Source organism: Amblyomma maculatum, chromosome 1, assembly GCF_055883805.1.
Source record: "Amblyomma maculatum isolate TAMU_Amacu chromosome 1, ASM5588380v1, whole genome shotgun sequence".
Taxonomy (NCBI): domain Eukaryota; kingdom Metazoa; phylum Arthropoda; class Arachnida; order Ixodida; family Ixodidae; genus Amblyomma; species Amblyomma maculatum.
The window spans coordinates 58,987,898-59,003,583 of record NC_139344.1 but is presented as its reverse complement, the minus strand read 5'-3'; the positions used below and the strand labels follow the sequence as shown (position 1 = coordinate 59,003,583).

At 48.1% G+C, this 15,686-nt stretch overlaps 1 protein-coding gene and 1 non-coding gene across 2 annotated transcripts; both read right to left on the bottom strand.

Annotated features, from left to right (window-relative positions):
- Positions 1-2,962: 2,962 nt before the first annotated feature.
- On the bottom strand, positions 2,963-3,882 carry LOC146202520 (uncharacterized). The gene is made up of 2 exons (XM_084601445.1): positions 3,078-3,882; positions 2,963-2,970 (listed from the first exon to the last, which is right to left on the bottom strand). The coding sequence occupies exons 1-2, from the start codon at positions 3,880-3,882 to the stop codon at positions 2,963-2,965; spliced, it is 813 nt and encodes a 270-aa protein (XP_084457571.1).
- A 5,200-nt stretch (positions 3,883-9,082) lies between these two features.
- TRNAH-GUG (transfer RNA histidin (anticodon GUG)) lies at positions 9,083-9,154 on the bottom strand. Its single transcript has one exon. It is a non-coding gene; the product is annotated as a tRNA-His (tRNA).
- Between the last annotated feature and the right edge of the window lie 6,532 nt (positions 9,155-15,686).

Here is a 15,686-nt window from a genome sequence, read left to right as displayed (position 1 = left end):
AGAAAAACATTGCAAATAGAAGCGCGCGAAAACATTGAGAGTTGCCTTCCTTGCCAGGCATCCGCTTTTTCTTTCGCTCTGGATGTTTCTTCCATCCAGTGCACGTTGGGATCTCGATAACAATCTAAAGGCACGCCTAGATATCGCGTTGGGAGAGCAGACCATCGCAGCTTACAGAAGAAATCAGGTTTCACGTCCCAATCACCGCGCAAAAACCCAGAGCTTTTGTCCCAATTCATCTTACATCCGGTTCGATCACAAAACGTTTGGACGACACCCGTAACTTCACAGATGCTCTTTCTAGTTGCACAAAACACTGCTATGTCATCAGCATATGCTAGCATTTTCACATGTGCTGATTGCAGCTTGAACCCTAAAATGCGATCGCTATCAATGATAGCCAAGCAAAGTGGCTCTAAATACAGTGCAAAAAGCAGGGGTGAGAGCGGGCAGCCCTGCCTTACCGATGAACGTACTGCGATGCTGTCAGTCAGTTCACCATTCACTATAATATGGGTCGTGCAGTTCGCATACGCCATTTTAACACCCTCCACTATGACTTTTCCAAGGTTAGAATGCTCCAGAATGGAAAAAAGTATTTCGTGAGAAACACGGTCAAAGGCTTTCGCCAAATCTAACTGCATCATGGGTATCTGACCACCGAGTGCATCAACACATTCTAGCACGGTTCTTGCGACATGTATATTCGTGGCAATGGATCGACCCTTGATGCCGCACGTTTGATGAGACCCAACCAGTTTTTTTATTACGCTTTGCAGTCTTTTTGCTAAAACTTTCATATACACCTTGTAGTCAACATTGGTGAGGCTAATCGGTCGATATGACCCTCCCCAACAGTCATTTCTGTGGATCATCTGTCTTGGGTATTAGCACAATGTGCGATGTAGCGAAAGACAATGGAACAGTATTACGTTCATAAGCTTCAGTGATTACATCGAGCATAAACTGAGCCGCATACTGCTGAAAGGTTTTAAAGAAGGCAGCGCTTAGACCATCCGGCCCAGGTGCTTTCCCAGGTGTCAGGTCATCTATTGCAGATTCTATCTCCTGCAACGTTATCGGTGTTTCTAGGCGCGCTTTACTTTCGTCATCCAGTGCAGGCATCAGTCTTTGAAAATCTGTTTGAACGCCACCTACAGTCTGAAGCTTAGCGCTAAGCAGTTCTTCGAAGTGCTCCGCTACCGCACGCTGAATATCTTTAGCATCTTCAGTGATATGGCCGGCATACCTTATACTCCTTATTTCTTTCTGGCAGGCGTATCTTTTCTCGTCTGCTAGCGCTCGTTTTGTCGGTACTTCTCCAGTCCAAAGTTTTTCAGCCCTTGCACGTATAACAGCCGCTGTGTATCTTTCACTGTCGATTGTTTCCAGCTCCCTTTTAATCTATCGTATTTTACTGGCGAAATGCCCTGGCACTGAACTTTCCATGCTCAAAAGAAACTCGAGTTGTTCATTCAGTTCTTTTTCTTTTTCTTTCTCTTAATGCCGCACCTTACTGCTCTTTTCTATGGATTTCAATTTGACCCACTCTTTGAAGCTGTCCCATTCCTCTGCAAAACTTACTGGTCGCATAGCAAGACGATTTTCAAACTCGGTCTTAACTTCTGTAAGGAACTCTTCATCGGCAAGAAGCTTGGCATTCAGTTTCCATAGGTACCAGTTAAAGAGAGATTTCTTTCCTTCCCTACCAAACACTGCACTCACGAGACAATGATCGCTGAAAGACACGGGTTTGACCTCATGTGCAGTACATAGGGAAACAAGATCAACCGAGGCATACACCCTGTCCAATCTAGCACGGCTATCTCGCTGAAAGTGCGTCAACTCTGGCTGGTTTCCAGTGGAGAACACACTACCAACATCCTCAAGGCCATACTCATGCACAAGTGCATTCAGCAGCTCGGAGCTTCTGTCTCTTCGAGGTTTACACTTCGCCGCTCGGTCCACAGCTGCGCACACACAGTTGTCACCAAGTACAAGCAAGATTTTGTCGACCTTGAACCACACCTCAATAGACTCAAATAGCAATTCACGCTCACATCCTGAATTGGGAGCATACACACACACACAACACGCCAGCATAAATTAGAGTAGGTAAAATCGGTAACCAAAAGCCGACCGCTTGGACAGGCAAAAACGGACTCTACGCTTACTCCCAGCGTGTTACGTATAAATAAAAGGCATCCACCCGATACACCAAAAGAATGGCATACACACACATGAAAGTTTGCTTGAAAAGAAGCCACCATACGTTCAGTGCTTTCTTGGCTCTCAATCTTTGACTCTTGTACAGCTGCTATATCTATATCATTATCCAAAAGGAGGCGACTGAGAAGGCATTGTCGCCTTCTCGCTCCCAGCCCTCTGACATTCAAAGTAGCTACATGTAACGGCGAATTAAGATTAAGAGTCATGTATTAGAAAGAGACGCCCGTACCCGCATGGTGCCTACCTTCATGGTTGCGTGGCCTCCGCTTCTGAAGAACAGCGGCGTATGTGTGCATGTAATGTCCTCCCAGCAAAACATCGGGCTGCTTTCAAACGAAGTCCAAGCACAGTCTTGCATTTTTTTTTCCACACGCCCCTCTTGATTGTAGAATGTTCCTGACGCTGGTCGGTAGGCAGCCGACCCACAAATCGTTCAGGACACCACAAAACTACGGAGGCGGTTTCCCCGCCTGCCGCGTGTCGGCCGAGAAGTTCGGCTTCGGTCGCAAAGTTGCTCTTCGGATGCCCGCAGTTTTCGGCGGCGGCTCACCACAAACACCGCCTGGCAGCTGAGTCTCCTCGACGCTCTCCTCGTGCGGACGTTTCGCGGCAATTAAGGCTGCTGTCTCCGGCCCAACCTCCATGGCATCAGTACAGGGAGGCTCAGTACTGAGCTGCTCCTGAGCGTCAGAAAAAATCGTTTACAACTTCTGAAGCTTTCTTTGACGCGCCTTCATGGTCCTGTGATGAAAATTGCAAGGCTCGAGCTTCATTCTCTTGACTGAGGACCGTCACCTTTTTCTTTGTTAAAACAGTTATGGAAGGCGCGGCCTGTTTTGTTGACTGACCTCTAATGTCAGCAGCCTCCTCCGCATCCGCCTCGTCCATAATTAACTCGGACGAGTCTTCGCTGGTCCCAGGTCCGGCAATGCTAGCGTAGGTTCGTGCACACTGGCTGTCTTCATGCCCGAACTGTCGACAGGTTCCGCAGCGAGGAACCCGGCACTCTTTGCGAATGTGACCCGTACTCCGGCAGCGTAGGCACAACGGGGGTCTGCCTGGCACAATGACAAGCGCCAGCTCGCCGCTAACATTCAACTGATGCGGCAGATCGTCGAGCTTCATGCCAGCTTTCAGCTTCAGAGTGACGAATCTAGTTGTAGAGCCCTTTTCTAGCATACCTTTAACCCGGCAGCGCTCTCGGGAAAACTCCGACACCTTTCTGTACGGCGCAAATGCAGCACGAACATCCTCGTCTGGCACGTTGTGTAGCAGCCAGTGAAGTTTGAGTCGCACGTCCTGGTTCGCCGGGTCAATCACCAAGCAGCGACCGTTTTTTACACACAGCTCACCTACACTTACTAGCTTGTTCACCGCTTCAGTATCTTTGAGAGTGACGGCCCAGACGTGGCTCATCCGATACGCCCCCATTGCGATAACGTCGGGGATTAGCGAGTGTTGCGCCAAAGCATCCCGGAAATCTTCCACCCGGTACGGGCGGGCCCTGATATCGGCGTGCAAAAAAACGGTATTCAAAACAAACCGACCTGTTGGCAGTGCAGGCAAAACAACCTGGTAAGTATTGTCCTGTTCAGCAGTCCTGTTACCGCGGCCTGACATGGCCGCTGAAGCCGCTCCTGAGGAGCCCTGCATCCTGCGTCCGTTCACTGGCGTGGCCGGAAGCAGAATCCACGGCTGTCCGAGAGGGACGGTGTGCAAGGGGAAAGCGCCGTTGACAAGGATATCTAGTTCTAAACAACCTTGGACAAGTAGCATGAAACCACTGAGGAGGAACAAAGAGAGCGAAGAGAAGGGTTGTAAAAATCGGAAAATGAAGTAAAATAAAATGCCGTGACCAGGATTCGAACCTGGGTTATTGCGGCCACAACGCAAGGTAGTAACCACTATACGATCACGGCTGTCCGAGAGGGACGGTTTTTGTTTTCTTTATTGCCGGCTTCGACACACAATACACAACATACAAAAGTGATTAAAACGTGTCAGCAAACCTTTAGCGGACACGACGCGTTAAAATTTATTCATCTCTACCAAGCTGTTAAGCTGGTCTATCCATTCTGGTGGTTCGGGGAGTGTTCGATACACTTCCCTCAAACGTACAACACTTTCTATAAAATGTTCCCGCACAGGGCGCACATGAACATCTGCATTGTTGAACTGCATTCGCGTTTTCCACAAGATGTGGAGGCCGAGGAGCATGATCGTATCCAGTGGACTATTGTCAGCGTGTAAAACCGGAAGGAATCTTATGCCGTACATATCTAGGGGTAATTCTTTTTTAAAAGTCCTTTGAAGCACATCCCAGAAAAAGATGGGATCCCAACAATCCAGGAATACGTGTTCTATGGTTTCAGCTTTCTTACATAGGTAACAGTTCGTTGTCCAGGGTACAAAAAGACCTTTTTCATGAAGCCATGTTTTTACTGTTTACTGATAACGTGTTAGTATGAAGTTTAAAGAAAAAGGATTTGACCGAGGGTAACACCGGCATTCTCTTCACTCTGTGCAAAACATCTCCTCCTGGGCTTCCACATAATGGCAAACGGTAAAGTGGAACCGGAATCATTGCATCCAATAAATCTGAGTACAATTTTTTCCGCGTGACATCACTCAAGTATTGCATCGAAATTCGCGCATGCAGCATCCCGTATGCAAGTACCACTTCGCGTAGGTACCCTCTCACAGCCCCACCCATAGCATGACAAGAGCATACCACATATCCTGAAGGAGTCTGCACAGTCGGAGGTGAACAACTGTGCGCAGGAGCATGTCATTTTGATTTCGCAGAAACATAAATCGTGAGACGACTTGCCTTAAAAACAAATGTGCAAGGCCTAGCCCACCTTTTTTTGCAGACAGGAACAAGTTTGTCCGACTGGTTCTTTCCCACGTCGATGCCCAAGTAAAAACGGCGAAAACACGGTGCAATTTTTGAATGCTGATCCGAGAGGCGCTGAGCACATTCATGACATACCATATTTTTGCAGTGAGAAATAAATTGCACACGGTAGCCCGCGAAACTACAGATAATTGCCTTCCTTGCCACGCATCAGCCTTTTCTTTTGCATTTAAAGTTTCATCTCTCCAATACGAATCAGGGTCCAGGTATGCTTGGAGAGGTACACCTAGATACATTGTAGGAATCGTTGACCACTGCAGTCGAGTGTAGTACTCTGGCGTGTCTTCCCAACTGCCGTGCCAGAAGCCATAGCTCTTTTCCCAGTTTATTAACAGCCCGTAAACTGACAATATTTGTGGACTACATTTGTGGCTTCACAGATGTTATCTTTTTCTGAACAGGAAACCGCAATATCATCGGCATAGGCCAATATTTTAACATGCGCTGACTGTAGCCTGAAGCCCGTTACGCTCTCATTAATTCGGATAGCCAAGCAAAGAGGCTCAAGGTAGAGTGCAAACAACAGGGGCGACATGGGACAGCCCTGCCTAACTGACGACCGCACTTGCAGGCTTTCGGTCAGTTCTCCGTTCACTATAATTCGCGTTGTGCAGTTGGCATACGCCATTCTGAGGCCGTCTGTTATTAAATCCCCAACATTGGAGTGATCCAATATGGCAAACAGCACATCATGCGACACCCGGTCAAATGCTTTTGCGAGATCCAGTTGGATCATTGCCACACGGTCACCAAGTGCGTCACAACATTATAGTACGCTTCGCGCTACGTGAATGTTCGTGGCGATGCTCCGTCCCTTTATGCCACAAGTCTGAAGCGTGCCAACCAGCTTTGTTATCACACATTGTAGTCGTCTTGCCAACACTTTCATAAATATTTTATAATCAACGTTGGTGAGGCTTATCGGGCGATAAGAGCCCACCAACAAACGCTTTTCCGGCTCCTCAGTTTTCGGAATCAGTGTGATATGAGAAGTTCTGAAGGACAGTGGAACACGGTTTTGCTCGTAAGCTTCATTGATAACCTTCAGGAGGAGGTGAGCTATCATTGGCTTAAACATTTTATAAAAGGACGCCCCTAATCCGTCAGGGCCCGGTGCTTTACCAGCTGGCAGAGCGTCGATTGCGTCCTCTATTTCTTCGACGCAAATTGGCATTTCTAATCGCTCCTTTTCTTCATCATCAAGCTTGGGCATTAGAGGCAAAAACTCTGCTTCAAAATCCCCTACCATTTTTCGCGGGTGACCAAGTAGGTCTCTGAAATGACCGGCAATTACATGTTTGATAACACTGCCATCCGACGAAACATCATTCCCACTTCGTATTTTCCGTATTTCCTTACGGCTCGCGTATCGCTTTTCGTCCGATAAAGCACGCTTTGTAGGTGCTTCAGCGGCCCACAGCTTCTCAGACCGTGCGCGAATAACCGCCGCTCTGTACTTATCTGTATCTAATCTTTCCAACTGTATCTTGATGCTCCTTAGTTCTTTGGGAAAATGTACCTTGTTGAGCGCATTCTATACCAGTAAGGAATTCTAGTTGCTCACACAGGTGTTTTTCGTTTTGTTTCTGTTCATATCGCAGTTTACTACTTTTTTCAATTGCCTTCAGTTTTACTGCCTGTTTAAATTCTTTCCAGCCCACGGCAACACTTATCGGCTGCTCTGCAAGCAACGTTTTTAGCTCCTCCTCAACGTCCTTAACATAACCCTCGTCCTCCAACAATTTCGTGTTTAGTTTCCATAGGTCCCAATTAAAGCTGTTTTTGCTTTGATTTCTGCCGAAGTTTGCAATCACTAGACAGTGATCACTAAAGCACACTGGTCTAACCTCATACGATGTACACAGCGGCACTAATTCAAGCGATTCATACAACCGATCAAGTCGTGCGTGGCTACTGCCTTGAAAATGAGTGAATTGCAGTTGAGTAGCATTTGCAAACACACATCCAACATCTTCCAAGTTGTGACCGTGAATAACGGAATTCAGGATCTCCGCACTCTTATCCTTCACTGTCAAGCATTTTACACGGTCTTCAGCGCGACAAACACAGTTGAAATCGCCCAATAAAACTATGACCTTTTCACAATCTAGGTACGTCTGGAAACGTTCAAAAAACATTCTCTCGGAAGCTATATTAGGCGCATACACACACACAACTCTAAAGTTTACATCGTAATGTGAAAAATCAACAATCAGGAGCCGGCCACTTTGACACGAAAACAGCGACTGCACATTTATACCAACATTGTTACGTATGAAAAGGGCACAGCCGCCAGAGGAACTAACTGAATGACACACACTAACGTCGAAATGCAGTCGGAAAGCGGACACCATTCGATCTGTCGCTTCTTGGCTATCAATTTTGGTTTCTTGAACAGCTACTACGTGCAGATAGTTCTCAATGAAAAGGCGGTTAAGCTGGCACTGTCGCCTTCTTGCTCCGAGGCCCCGTAAGTTTATTGTAGCTACACGTAGCGCTTCTGGGAGGTTGATTGCCATGTCGAAGAAAGGAAAGGACCCTATCTCATGGTGTCTACCTAAACGACAAACCCCGGAACCCCATGCCACCTCTCTATGGCATGAAATACACAAAACTACGGAGGCGGTTTACCCGCCTGCCGTGTTTCTACAGGAATGTTCGGACGCGGCTTCAAGGTCGAACGCCTCATACCTGATGTTTTAGTCGGCGGCTCGTCTCCGCCACTGGCACCAAGTTGGGGCACATTAGGAGCGAGTTGCTCGTGCGGCCGTTTTCCGACCGTTTGGCTGACCGCTGTACCGAGAACGTCCATGGGCTGGGTGTCGCTAACCACGGAGTCAGATAATGTCACAGCCGCACCATTCGAAACGACGGCGACGGCCGATGCAGACTCTGGGGAAGACTTCTCGGGCGTTGAAAAACCACTCTCGATGCTTCCTCCGCGTCGGCTTCATCCATGAGCAGTTCGGCAGCGTCTACGCTGCTCACGGGCCCGGTGACGCTGGCGTACGTCCGAGAACACTGGGTCTCGTCATGTCCGAAGCGACGGCAGGAACCGCACCGTGAAATGCGGCAGTCACGCCGAATGTGGCCCGTGCCTCGACACCGCAGACAGAGGGGAGCCCTGCCCGCAACGACCACAAGGGCTAGCTCTCCAGCGACGTTCACCTGGTGGGGCAGGTCGTCCAGCTTCACGCCGGCATTCAACTTCAACGTCACCAGCCTCGTGGTCGAACCCTTATCCGCCACACCCTGTGCGCGCCACCGCTCCTTAGATATGTCGGTCACTTTGCCGAACGGCGCGAAAGCGAGCCGCAAGTCCTCGTCCGGTACGCTGAGCAGCAGCCAAGGTAGCTTCATTCGGATGTCTCGGTTCGCCAGGTCAATCACGAGGCATCGAGCAGATTTCACTTTCAGCTCACCCATTTGCACAATCTTCTTTACGCCCACGTCGTCCTTAAAAGTTACGGCCCACACGTGGCTCACGCGGTACGCCCCGAGGGCGACAACTTCCGGCAGGAGCGATAGGGGAGCGAGCGCATCCCGGAAATCTTCCACCCGGTATGGGCGGACCCTGATGTCTCCGTGCAAGAAAACAGTGTTTAGAACGAATCGTCCTGTAGGTAAACTAGGCAATACGACCTGGTATTCTTTGCCCGATGCAAAAATCCTGTCACCGCGGCTCGACATGGCCGCTGTAGCCGCTCCAACGGAGCTCGTCATAACACGTCCGTCACGCTCGGTGGCCGGAAGTGGACTCTACTAACCAGTATACGATCACGGCTGTCCGAGAAGGACGGTGCGCAAATGGAAAGCGCCGTTGACAAGGCAATCTAGTTCTAAAGAACCTTGGACAAGGAACACGAAACCACAGAGGAAGGAGAAAGAGAGCTAAGAGAAGGGTTGTAAAAAATCGGAAAATGAAGTAAAATAAAATGCCGTGACCAGGATTCGAACCTGGGTTATTGCGGCCACAACGCAAGGTACTAACCACTATACGATCACGGCTGTCCGAGAGGGACGGTGTGCAAATGGAAAGCACCGTTGACAAGGATATCTAGTTCTAATGAACCTTGGACAAGCAGCACGAAACCACAGAGGAGGGACAAAGAAAGCTTAGAGAAGAGTTGTAAAAATCGGAAAATGAAGTAAAATAAAATGCCGTGACCAGGATTGGAACGTGGGTTATTGCGGCCACAACGCAAGGTACTAACCACTATACGATCACGGCTGTCCGAGAGGGACGGTGTGCAAATGGAAAGTGCCGTTGACAAGGATATCTAGTTCTAAAGAACCTTGGACAAGTAGCACGAAACCACAGAGGAGGGACAAAGAGAGCGAAGAGAAGGGTTGTAAAAATCGGAAAATGAAGTAAAATAAAATACCGTGACCAGGATTCGAGCCTGGGTTATTGCGGCCACAACGCAAGGTACTAACCACTATACGATCACGGCTGTCCGAGATTTTTTTTTTCTTTATTGCCGTGAAAAAAAAAGCAAAATACACATGATAAAACACGTCAACTACACTTGAGCTAACGCGTACGCGGCTAAAATCTTTTCAGGTTCACCAACTCATCAAATAGACATTGCCATTGTGGTGGATCCTGCAGCATCCTGAAAGATTCGCGTATATACACCGCACTTTCAATGAAGTTTTCACGCGCAGATCGTGTATTTATATCTGCGTGACGCACCTGCATTCGTGTTTTCCACAAACTATGAAGGCCAAGAAGCATAATTAAATCATAAGGTGCATCATCGTTCTGCACTGGTAGGAATCTGATACCGTACGGAGTTAGGGGAAGTTACTTTTTAATTGTCCTTTGGAGGACGTCCCATAGAAAGACAGCATCCCAACACTGTAAGAAGACGTGTTCAATTGTCTCCGGTTTTTTGCACAACAGGCAATTCATTGTCCATGGGACGAAGATACCTTTTTCATTCAGCCAGGTTTTAACAGGGAGCGTATTAGAGTGAAGTTTGAAAAGGAACGTTTTAGCAGATGGCCTCAAGGGCATCTTCTTGACTCTTTTCAAAACGTCCTGCCCTGGGCCTCCACAGTGTAATGCCCGGTGAAAAGGCACCGGCAGCATCACGTCAATGAGATCTTTATACAGTTTTTTTTTGGAACATTGAAAAGGTAATCAAAAGAAAACCGCACTTCCAGCAACTTGCACGAAAAAACAACCTCGCGCAGGTAGCCAGTCACAGTACCAGGCATGCTTTCACATGACACAATCCATGCAGGGAGCAACCTCTGCAATCGCACTTGCATCACAGTTCTTAGAAAGATATCTTTTTGATCACGCAGGAATATAAATTGCGAAACCACTTGAAGCAAAAACAAATGGACAAGGCCAAGCCCGCCCCTTTTAACAGAAATAAACAAATTCGTCCGGGCGGTTTTTTCCCATGTGGATGCCCAAATAAAAACAGCAAAAACGCGGTGCATTTTCTGAATTGAGGTTCGTGAGACACACAACACATTCATGAGGTACCACAGCCTCGAAATAAGAAAAACATTGCAAATAGAAGCGCGCGAAAACATTGAGAGTTACCTTCCTTGCCACGCATCCGCTTTTTCTTTCGCCCTGGATGTTTCTTCCATCCAGTGCACGTTGGGATCTCGATAACAATCTAAAGGCACGCCTAGATATCGCGTTGGGAGAGCAGACCATCGCAGCTTACAGAAGAAATCAGGTGTCACGTCCCAATCACCGTGCCAAAACCCAGAGCTTTTCTCCCAATTGATCTTGCATCCGGTTTGATCACAAAATGTTTGGACGACACCCGTAACTTCACAGATGCTCTTTCTAGTTGCACAAAACACTGCTATGTCATCAGCATATGCTAGCATTTTCACGTGTGCTGATTGCAGCTTGAACCCTAAAATGCGATCGCTATCAATGATAGCCAAGCAAAGTGGCTCTAAATACAGTGCAAAAAGCAGGGGTGAGAGCGGGCAGCCCTGCCTTACCGATGAACGTACTACGATGCTGTCAGTCAGTTCACCATTCACTATAATACGGGTCATGCAGTTCGCGTAAGCCATTTTAACACCCTTCACTATGACTTTTCCAAGGTTAGAATGCTCCAAAATGGAAAAAAGAATTTCGTGGGAAACACGGTCAAAGGCTTACGACAAATCTAACTGCATCATGGCTATCTGACCACCGAGAGCATCAACACATTCTAGTACGGTTCTTGCGACATGTATATTCGTGGCAATGGATCGACCCCTGATGCCGCACGTTTGATGAGACCCAACCAATTCCTTTATTACGCTTTACAGTCTTTTTGCTAAAACCTTCATGTACACCTTGTAGTCAACATTGGTGAGGCTTATCGGTCGATATGACCCCACCAGATGTCGTTTCTCCGGATCCTCTGTCTTGGGTATTAGAACAATGTGCGATGTAGAGAAAGACAATGGAACAGCATTACGTTCGTAAGCTTCAGTGATTACATCGAGCATAAACTGAGCCGCATAGTGCTGAAACGTTTTAAAGAAGACAGCGCTCAGACCATCGGGCCCAGGGGCTTTCCCAGGTGACAGGTCATCTATTGCAGATTCTATCTCCTGTAACGTTATCGGTGTTTCTAGGCGCGCTTTACTTTCGTCATCCAGTGCAGGCATCAGTCTTAGAAAGTCTGTTTGAAAGCCGCCTACAGTCTCAAGCTTAGCGCTAAGCAGTTCTTCGAAGTGCTCTGCTAACGCATGCTGAATATCTTTAGCATCTTCTGTGATATGGCCGCCATACCTTATACTCCTAATTTCTTTCTGGCAGGCGTATCCTTTCTCGTCTGCTAGGGCTCGTTTTGTCGGCACTTCTCCAGCCCAAAGTTTTTCAGCCCTTGCACGTATGACAGCCGCTGTGTATCTTTCGCTGTCGATTGTTTCCAGCTCACTTTTAAGCTCTCGTATTTTACTGGCGAAATGCCCTGGCACAGTACTTTCCATGCTCAAAAAAAGAGCAAGTTGTTCATTCAGTTCTTTTTCCTTTTCTTTCTCTTTGTACCGCAGCTTACTACTCTTTTCTATTGCTTTAAATTTGACCCACTCTTTGAAGCTGTCCCATTCCGCTGCAAAACTTACTGGTCGCATAGCAAGACGATTTTCAAACTCTGTCTTAACTTCAGTAAGGAACTCTTCATCGGCAAGAAGTTTGGCATTCAGTTTCCATAGGTACCAGTTAAAGCGCGATTTCTTTCCTTTGCGACCAAACACTGCACTCACGAGACAATGATCGCTGAAAGACACAGGTTTGACCTCATATGCAGTACATAGGGAAACAAGATCTACCGAGGCATACACCCTGTCCAATCTGGCATGGCTATCTCGCTGAAAGTGCGTGAACTCTGGCTGGTTTCCAGTGGAGAACACACTACCAACATCCTCAAGGCTATACTCATGCACAAGTGCATTCAACTGCTCGGAGCTTCTCTCTCTTCGAGGTTTACACTTCGCCGCTCGGTCCACAGCTGAGCACACACAGTTGTAGTCACCAAGTACAAGCAAGATTTTGTCGACCTTCAACCACAACTCAATAGACTGAAAAAACAATTCACGCTCACGCCCTGAATTGGGAGCATACACACACACAACACGCCAGCATAAATTAGAGTAGGTAAAATCGGTAACCAAAAGCCGACCACTTGGACAGGCAAAAACGGACTCTACGCTTACTCCCAGCGTGTTACGTATAAATAAAAGGCATCCACCCGATACACCAACAGAATGGCATACACACACATAAAAGTTTGTTTGAAAAGAAGCCACCATACTGTCAGTGCTTTCTTGGCTCTCGATCTTTGACTCTTGCACAGCTGCTATATCTATATCATTATCCACAAGGAGGCGACTGAGCTGGCATTGTCGCCTTCTCGCTCCCAGTCCTCTAACATTCAAAGCAGCTACGTGTAACGGCGAATTAAGCTTGAGAGTCATGTACTAGAGAGAGGCCAGTACCGGCATGGTGCCTACCTTCATGGTTGCGTGGCCTCCGCTTCTGACAAAGAGCGGCGTATGCATGCATGTAATGTCCTGCCAGCAGAATGTCGGGATGCATTCAAACGAAGTCCAAGCCCATTGTTTCATTTTTGCTAACACACGCACCACTTGGTTGTAGAAGGTTCGTGACGCTGGTCGGTAGGCAGCCGACCCACAAATCGTTCAGGTCACCACAAAAACTACGGAGGCGGTTTCCCCGCCTGCCGCGTGTCGGCCGAGAAGTTCGGCTTCGGTCTTAACGTGGCTCTTCAGATGCCAGAAGTTTTTGGCGGCGGCTCACCACAAACACCGCCTGGCAGCTGAGTCTCCTCGACGCTTTCCTCATGCGGACGTTTCGCGGCAATTAAGGCTGCTATCTCCGGTCCAACCTCCATGGCATCAGTACAGGAAGGCTCAGTACTGAGATGATCCTCAGCGTCAGAAAATTTGGTTAAGTCTTCTGACCCTTCCTTTGACTCGATTTCATGGTCCTGGGATGGAGCGTTCAAGACATGCCGAGGTTCATTCTTTTCATTTGAGACCGTCACCTTATCCTTTGTTAAAACCGTCATGGAAGGCGCGTCCTGTTTCGTTGACTGACCTCTAATGTCAGCAGCCTCCTCCGCATCCGCCTCGTCCATAATTAACTCGGACGAGTCTTCGCTGGTCCCAGGTCCGGCAATGCTAGCGTAGGTTCATGCACACTGGTTGTCTTCAAGCCCGAACCGTCGGCAGGTTCCGCAGCGAGGAACCTGGCACTCTTTGCGGATGTGACCCGTACTCCGGCAGCGTAGGCACAACGGGGGTCTGCCTGGCACAATGACGAGCGCGAGCTCAGCGCTAACATTCAGCTGATGCGGCAGGTCGTCGAGCTTCATGCCAGCTTTCAGCTTCAGCGTGACGAGTCTAGTTGTAGAGCCCTTTTCCAGCATACCTTTAACATGCCAGCGCTCCCGGGAAACGTCTGACACCTTTCCGTACGGCGCAAATGCAGCACGAACATCTTCATCTGGCACGTTGTGAAGTAGTCAGTGAAGTTTGAGTCGCACGTCCTGGTTCGCCGGGTCAATCACCAAGCAGCGACCGTTTTTCACAGACAGCTCCCCTACACTGACAATCTTGTTGACGGCTTCAGTATCCTTGAGAGTGACGGCCCAGACGTGGCTCATCCGATACGCCCCCATAGCGATAACTTCGGGGATTAGCGAGTGTTGTGCTAAAGCATCCCGGAAATCTTCCACCCGGTACGGGCGGGCCCTGATATCGGCGTGCAAAAAAACGGTATTCAAAACAAACCGACCTGTTGGAAGTGCAGGCAAAACGACCTGGTAAGTGTTGTCCTGTTCAGCAGTCCTGTTACCGCGGCCTGACATGGCCGCTGAAGCCGCTCCTGAGGAGCCCTGCATCCTGCGTCCGTTCACTGGCGTGGCCGGAAGCAGAATCAACTCCACGGCTGTCCGAGAGGGACGGTGTGCAAATGGAAAGCGCCGTTGACAAGGATATCTAGTTCTGATGAACCTTGGACAAGTAGCACGAAACCATAGAGGAGGGACAAAGAGAGCGAAGAGAAGGGTTGTAAAATTCGGAAAATGAAGTAAAATAAAATGCCGTGAACAGGATTCGAACCTGGGTTATTGCGGCCACAACGCAAGGTACTAACCACTATACGATCACGGCTGTCTTTTTTTTTTCTTTATTGCCGTGAAACACAAAGACAAAATACACATGATAAAACACGTCAACTACACTTGAGCTAACGCGTACGCGGCTAAAATCTTTTCAGGTTCACCATTTCATCAAATAGACATTGCCATTGTGGTGGATCCTGCTGCATCCTGAAAGTTTCGCGTATATACACCGCACTTTCAATGAAGTTTTCACGCGAAGATCGTGTATTTATATCTGCGTGACGCACCTGCATTCGTGTTTTCCACAAACTATGGAGGCCAAAGAGCATAATTAAATCAAACGGTGCATCATCGTTCTGCACTGGTAGGAATCTTATACTGTACGGAGTTAAGGGAAGGTACTTTTTAGTTGTCCTTTGGAGGACGTCCCATAGAAAGACAGCATCCCAACACTGTAAGAAGACGTGCTCAATTGTCTCCGGTTTTTTGCACAACAGGCAATTTGTTGTCCATGAGACGAAGATACCTTTTTCATTCAGCCAGGTTTTAACAGGGAGCGTATTAGAGTGAAGTTTGAAAAGGAACTTTTTAGCAGATGGCCTCACGAGCATCTTCTTGACTCTTTTCAAAACGTCTTGCCCTGGGCCTCCACAGTGTAATGCCCGGTAAAAAGGCACCGGCAGCATCACGTCAATGAGGTCTTTATACAGTTTTTTTCTGGGAACATTGAAAAGATAATCAAAAGAAAACCGCACTTCCAGCAACTTGCACGAAAAAACAACCTCACGCAGGTAGCCAGTCACAGTACCAGGCATGCTTTCACATGACACAATCCATTCAGGGAGCAGCCTCTGCAATCGCACTTGCATCACAGTTCTCAGAAAGGTATCTTCTTGATCACGCAGGAATATAAATCGCGA

Bases quoted from the DNA above. Each gene is read 5' to 3' on its own strand.
- LOC146202520 (XM_084601445.1), bottom strand. From the start codon at position 3,882: ATGCAGGGCTCCTCAGGAGCGGCTTCAGCGGCCATGTCAGGCCGCGGT.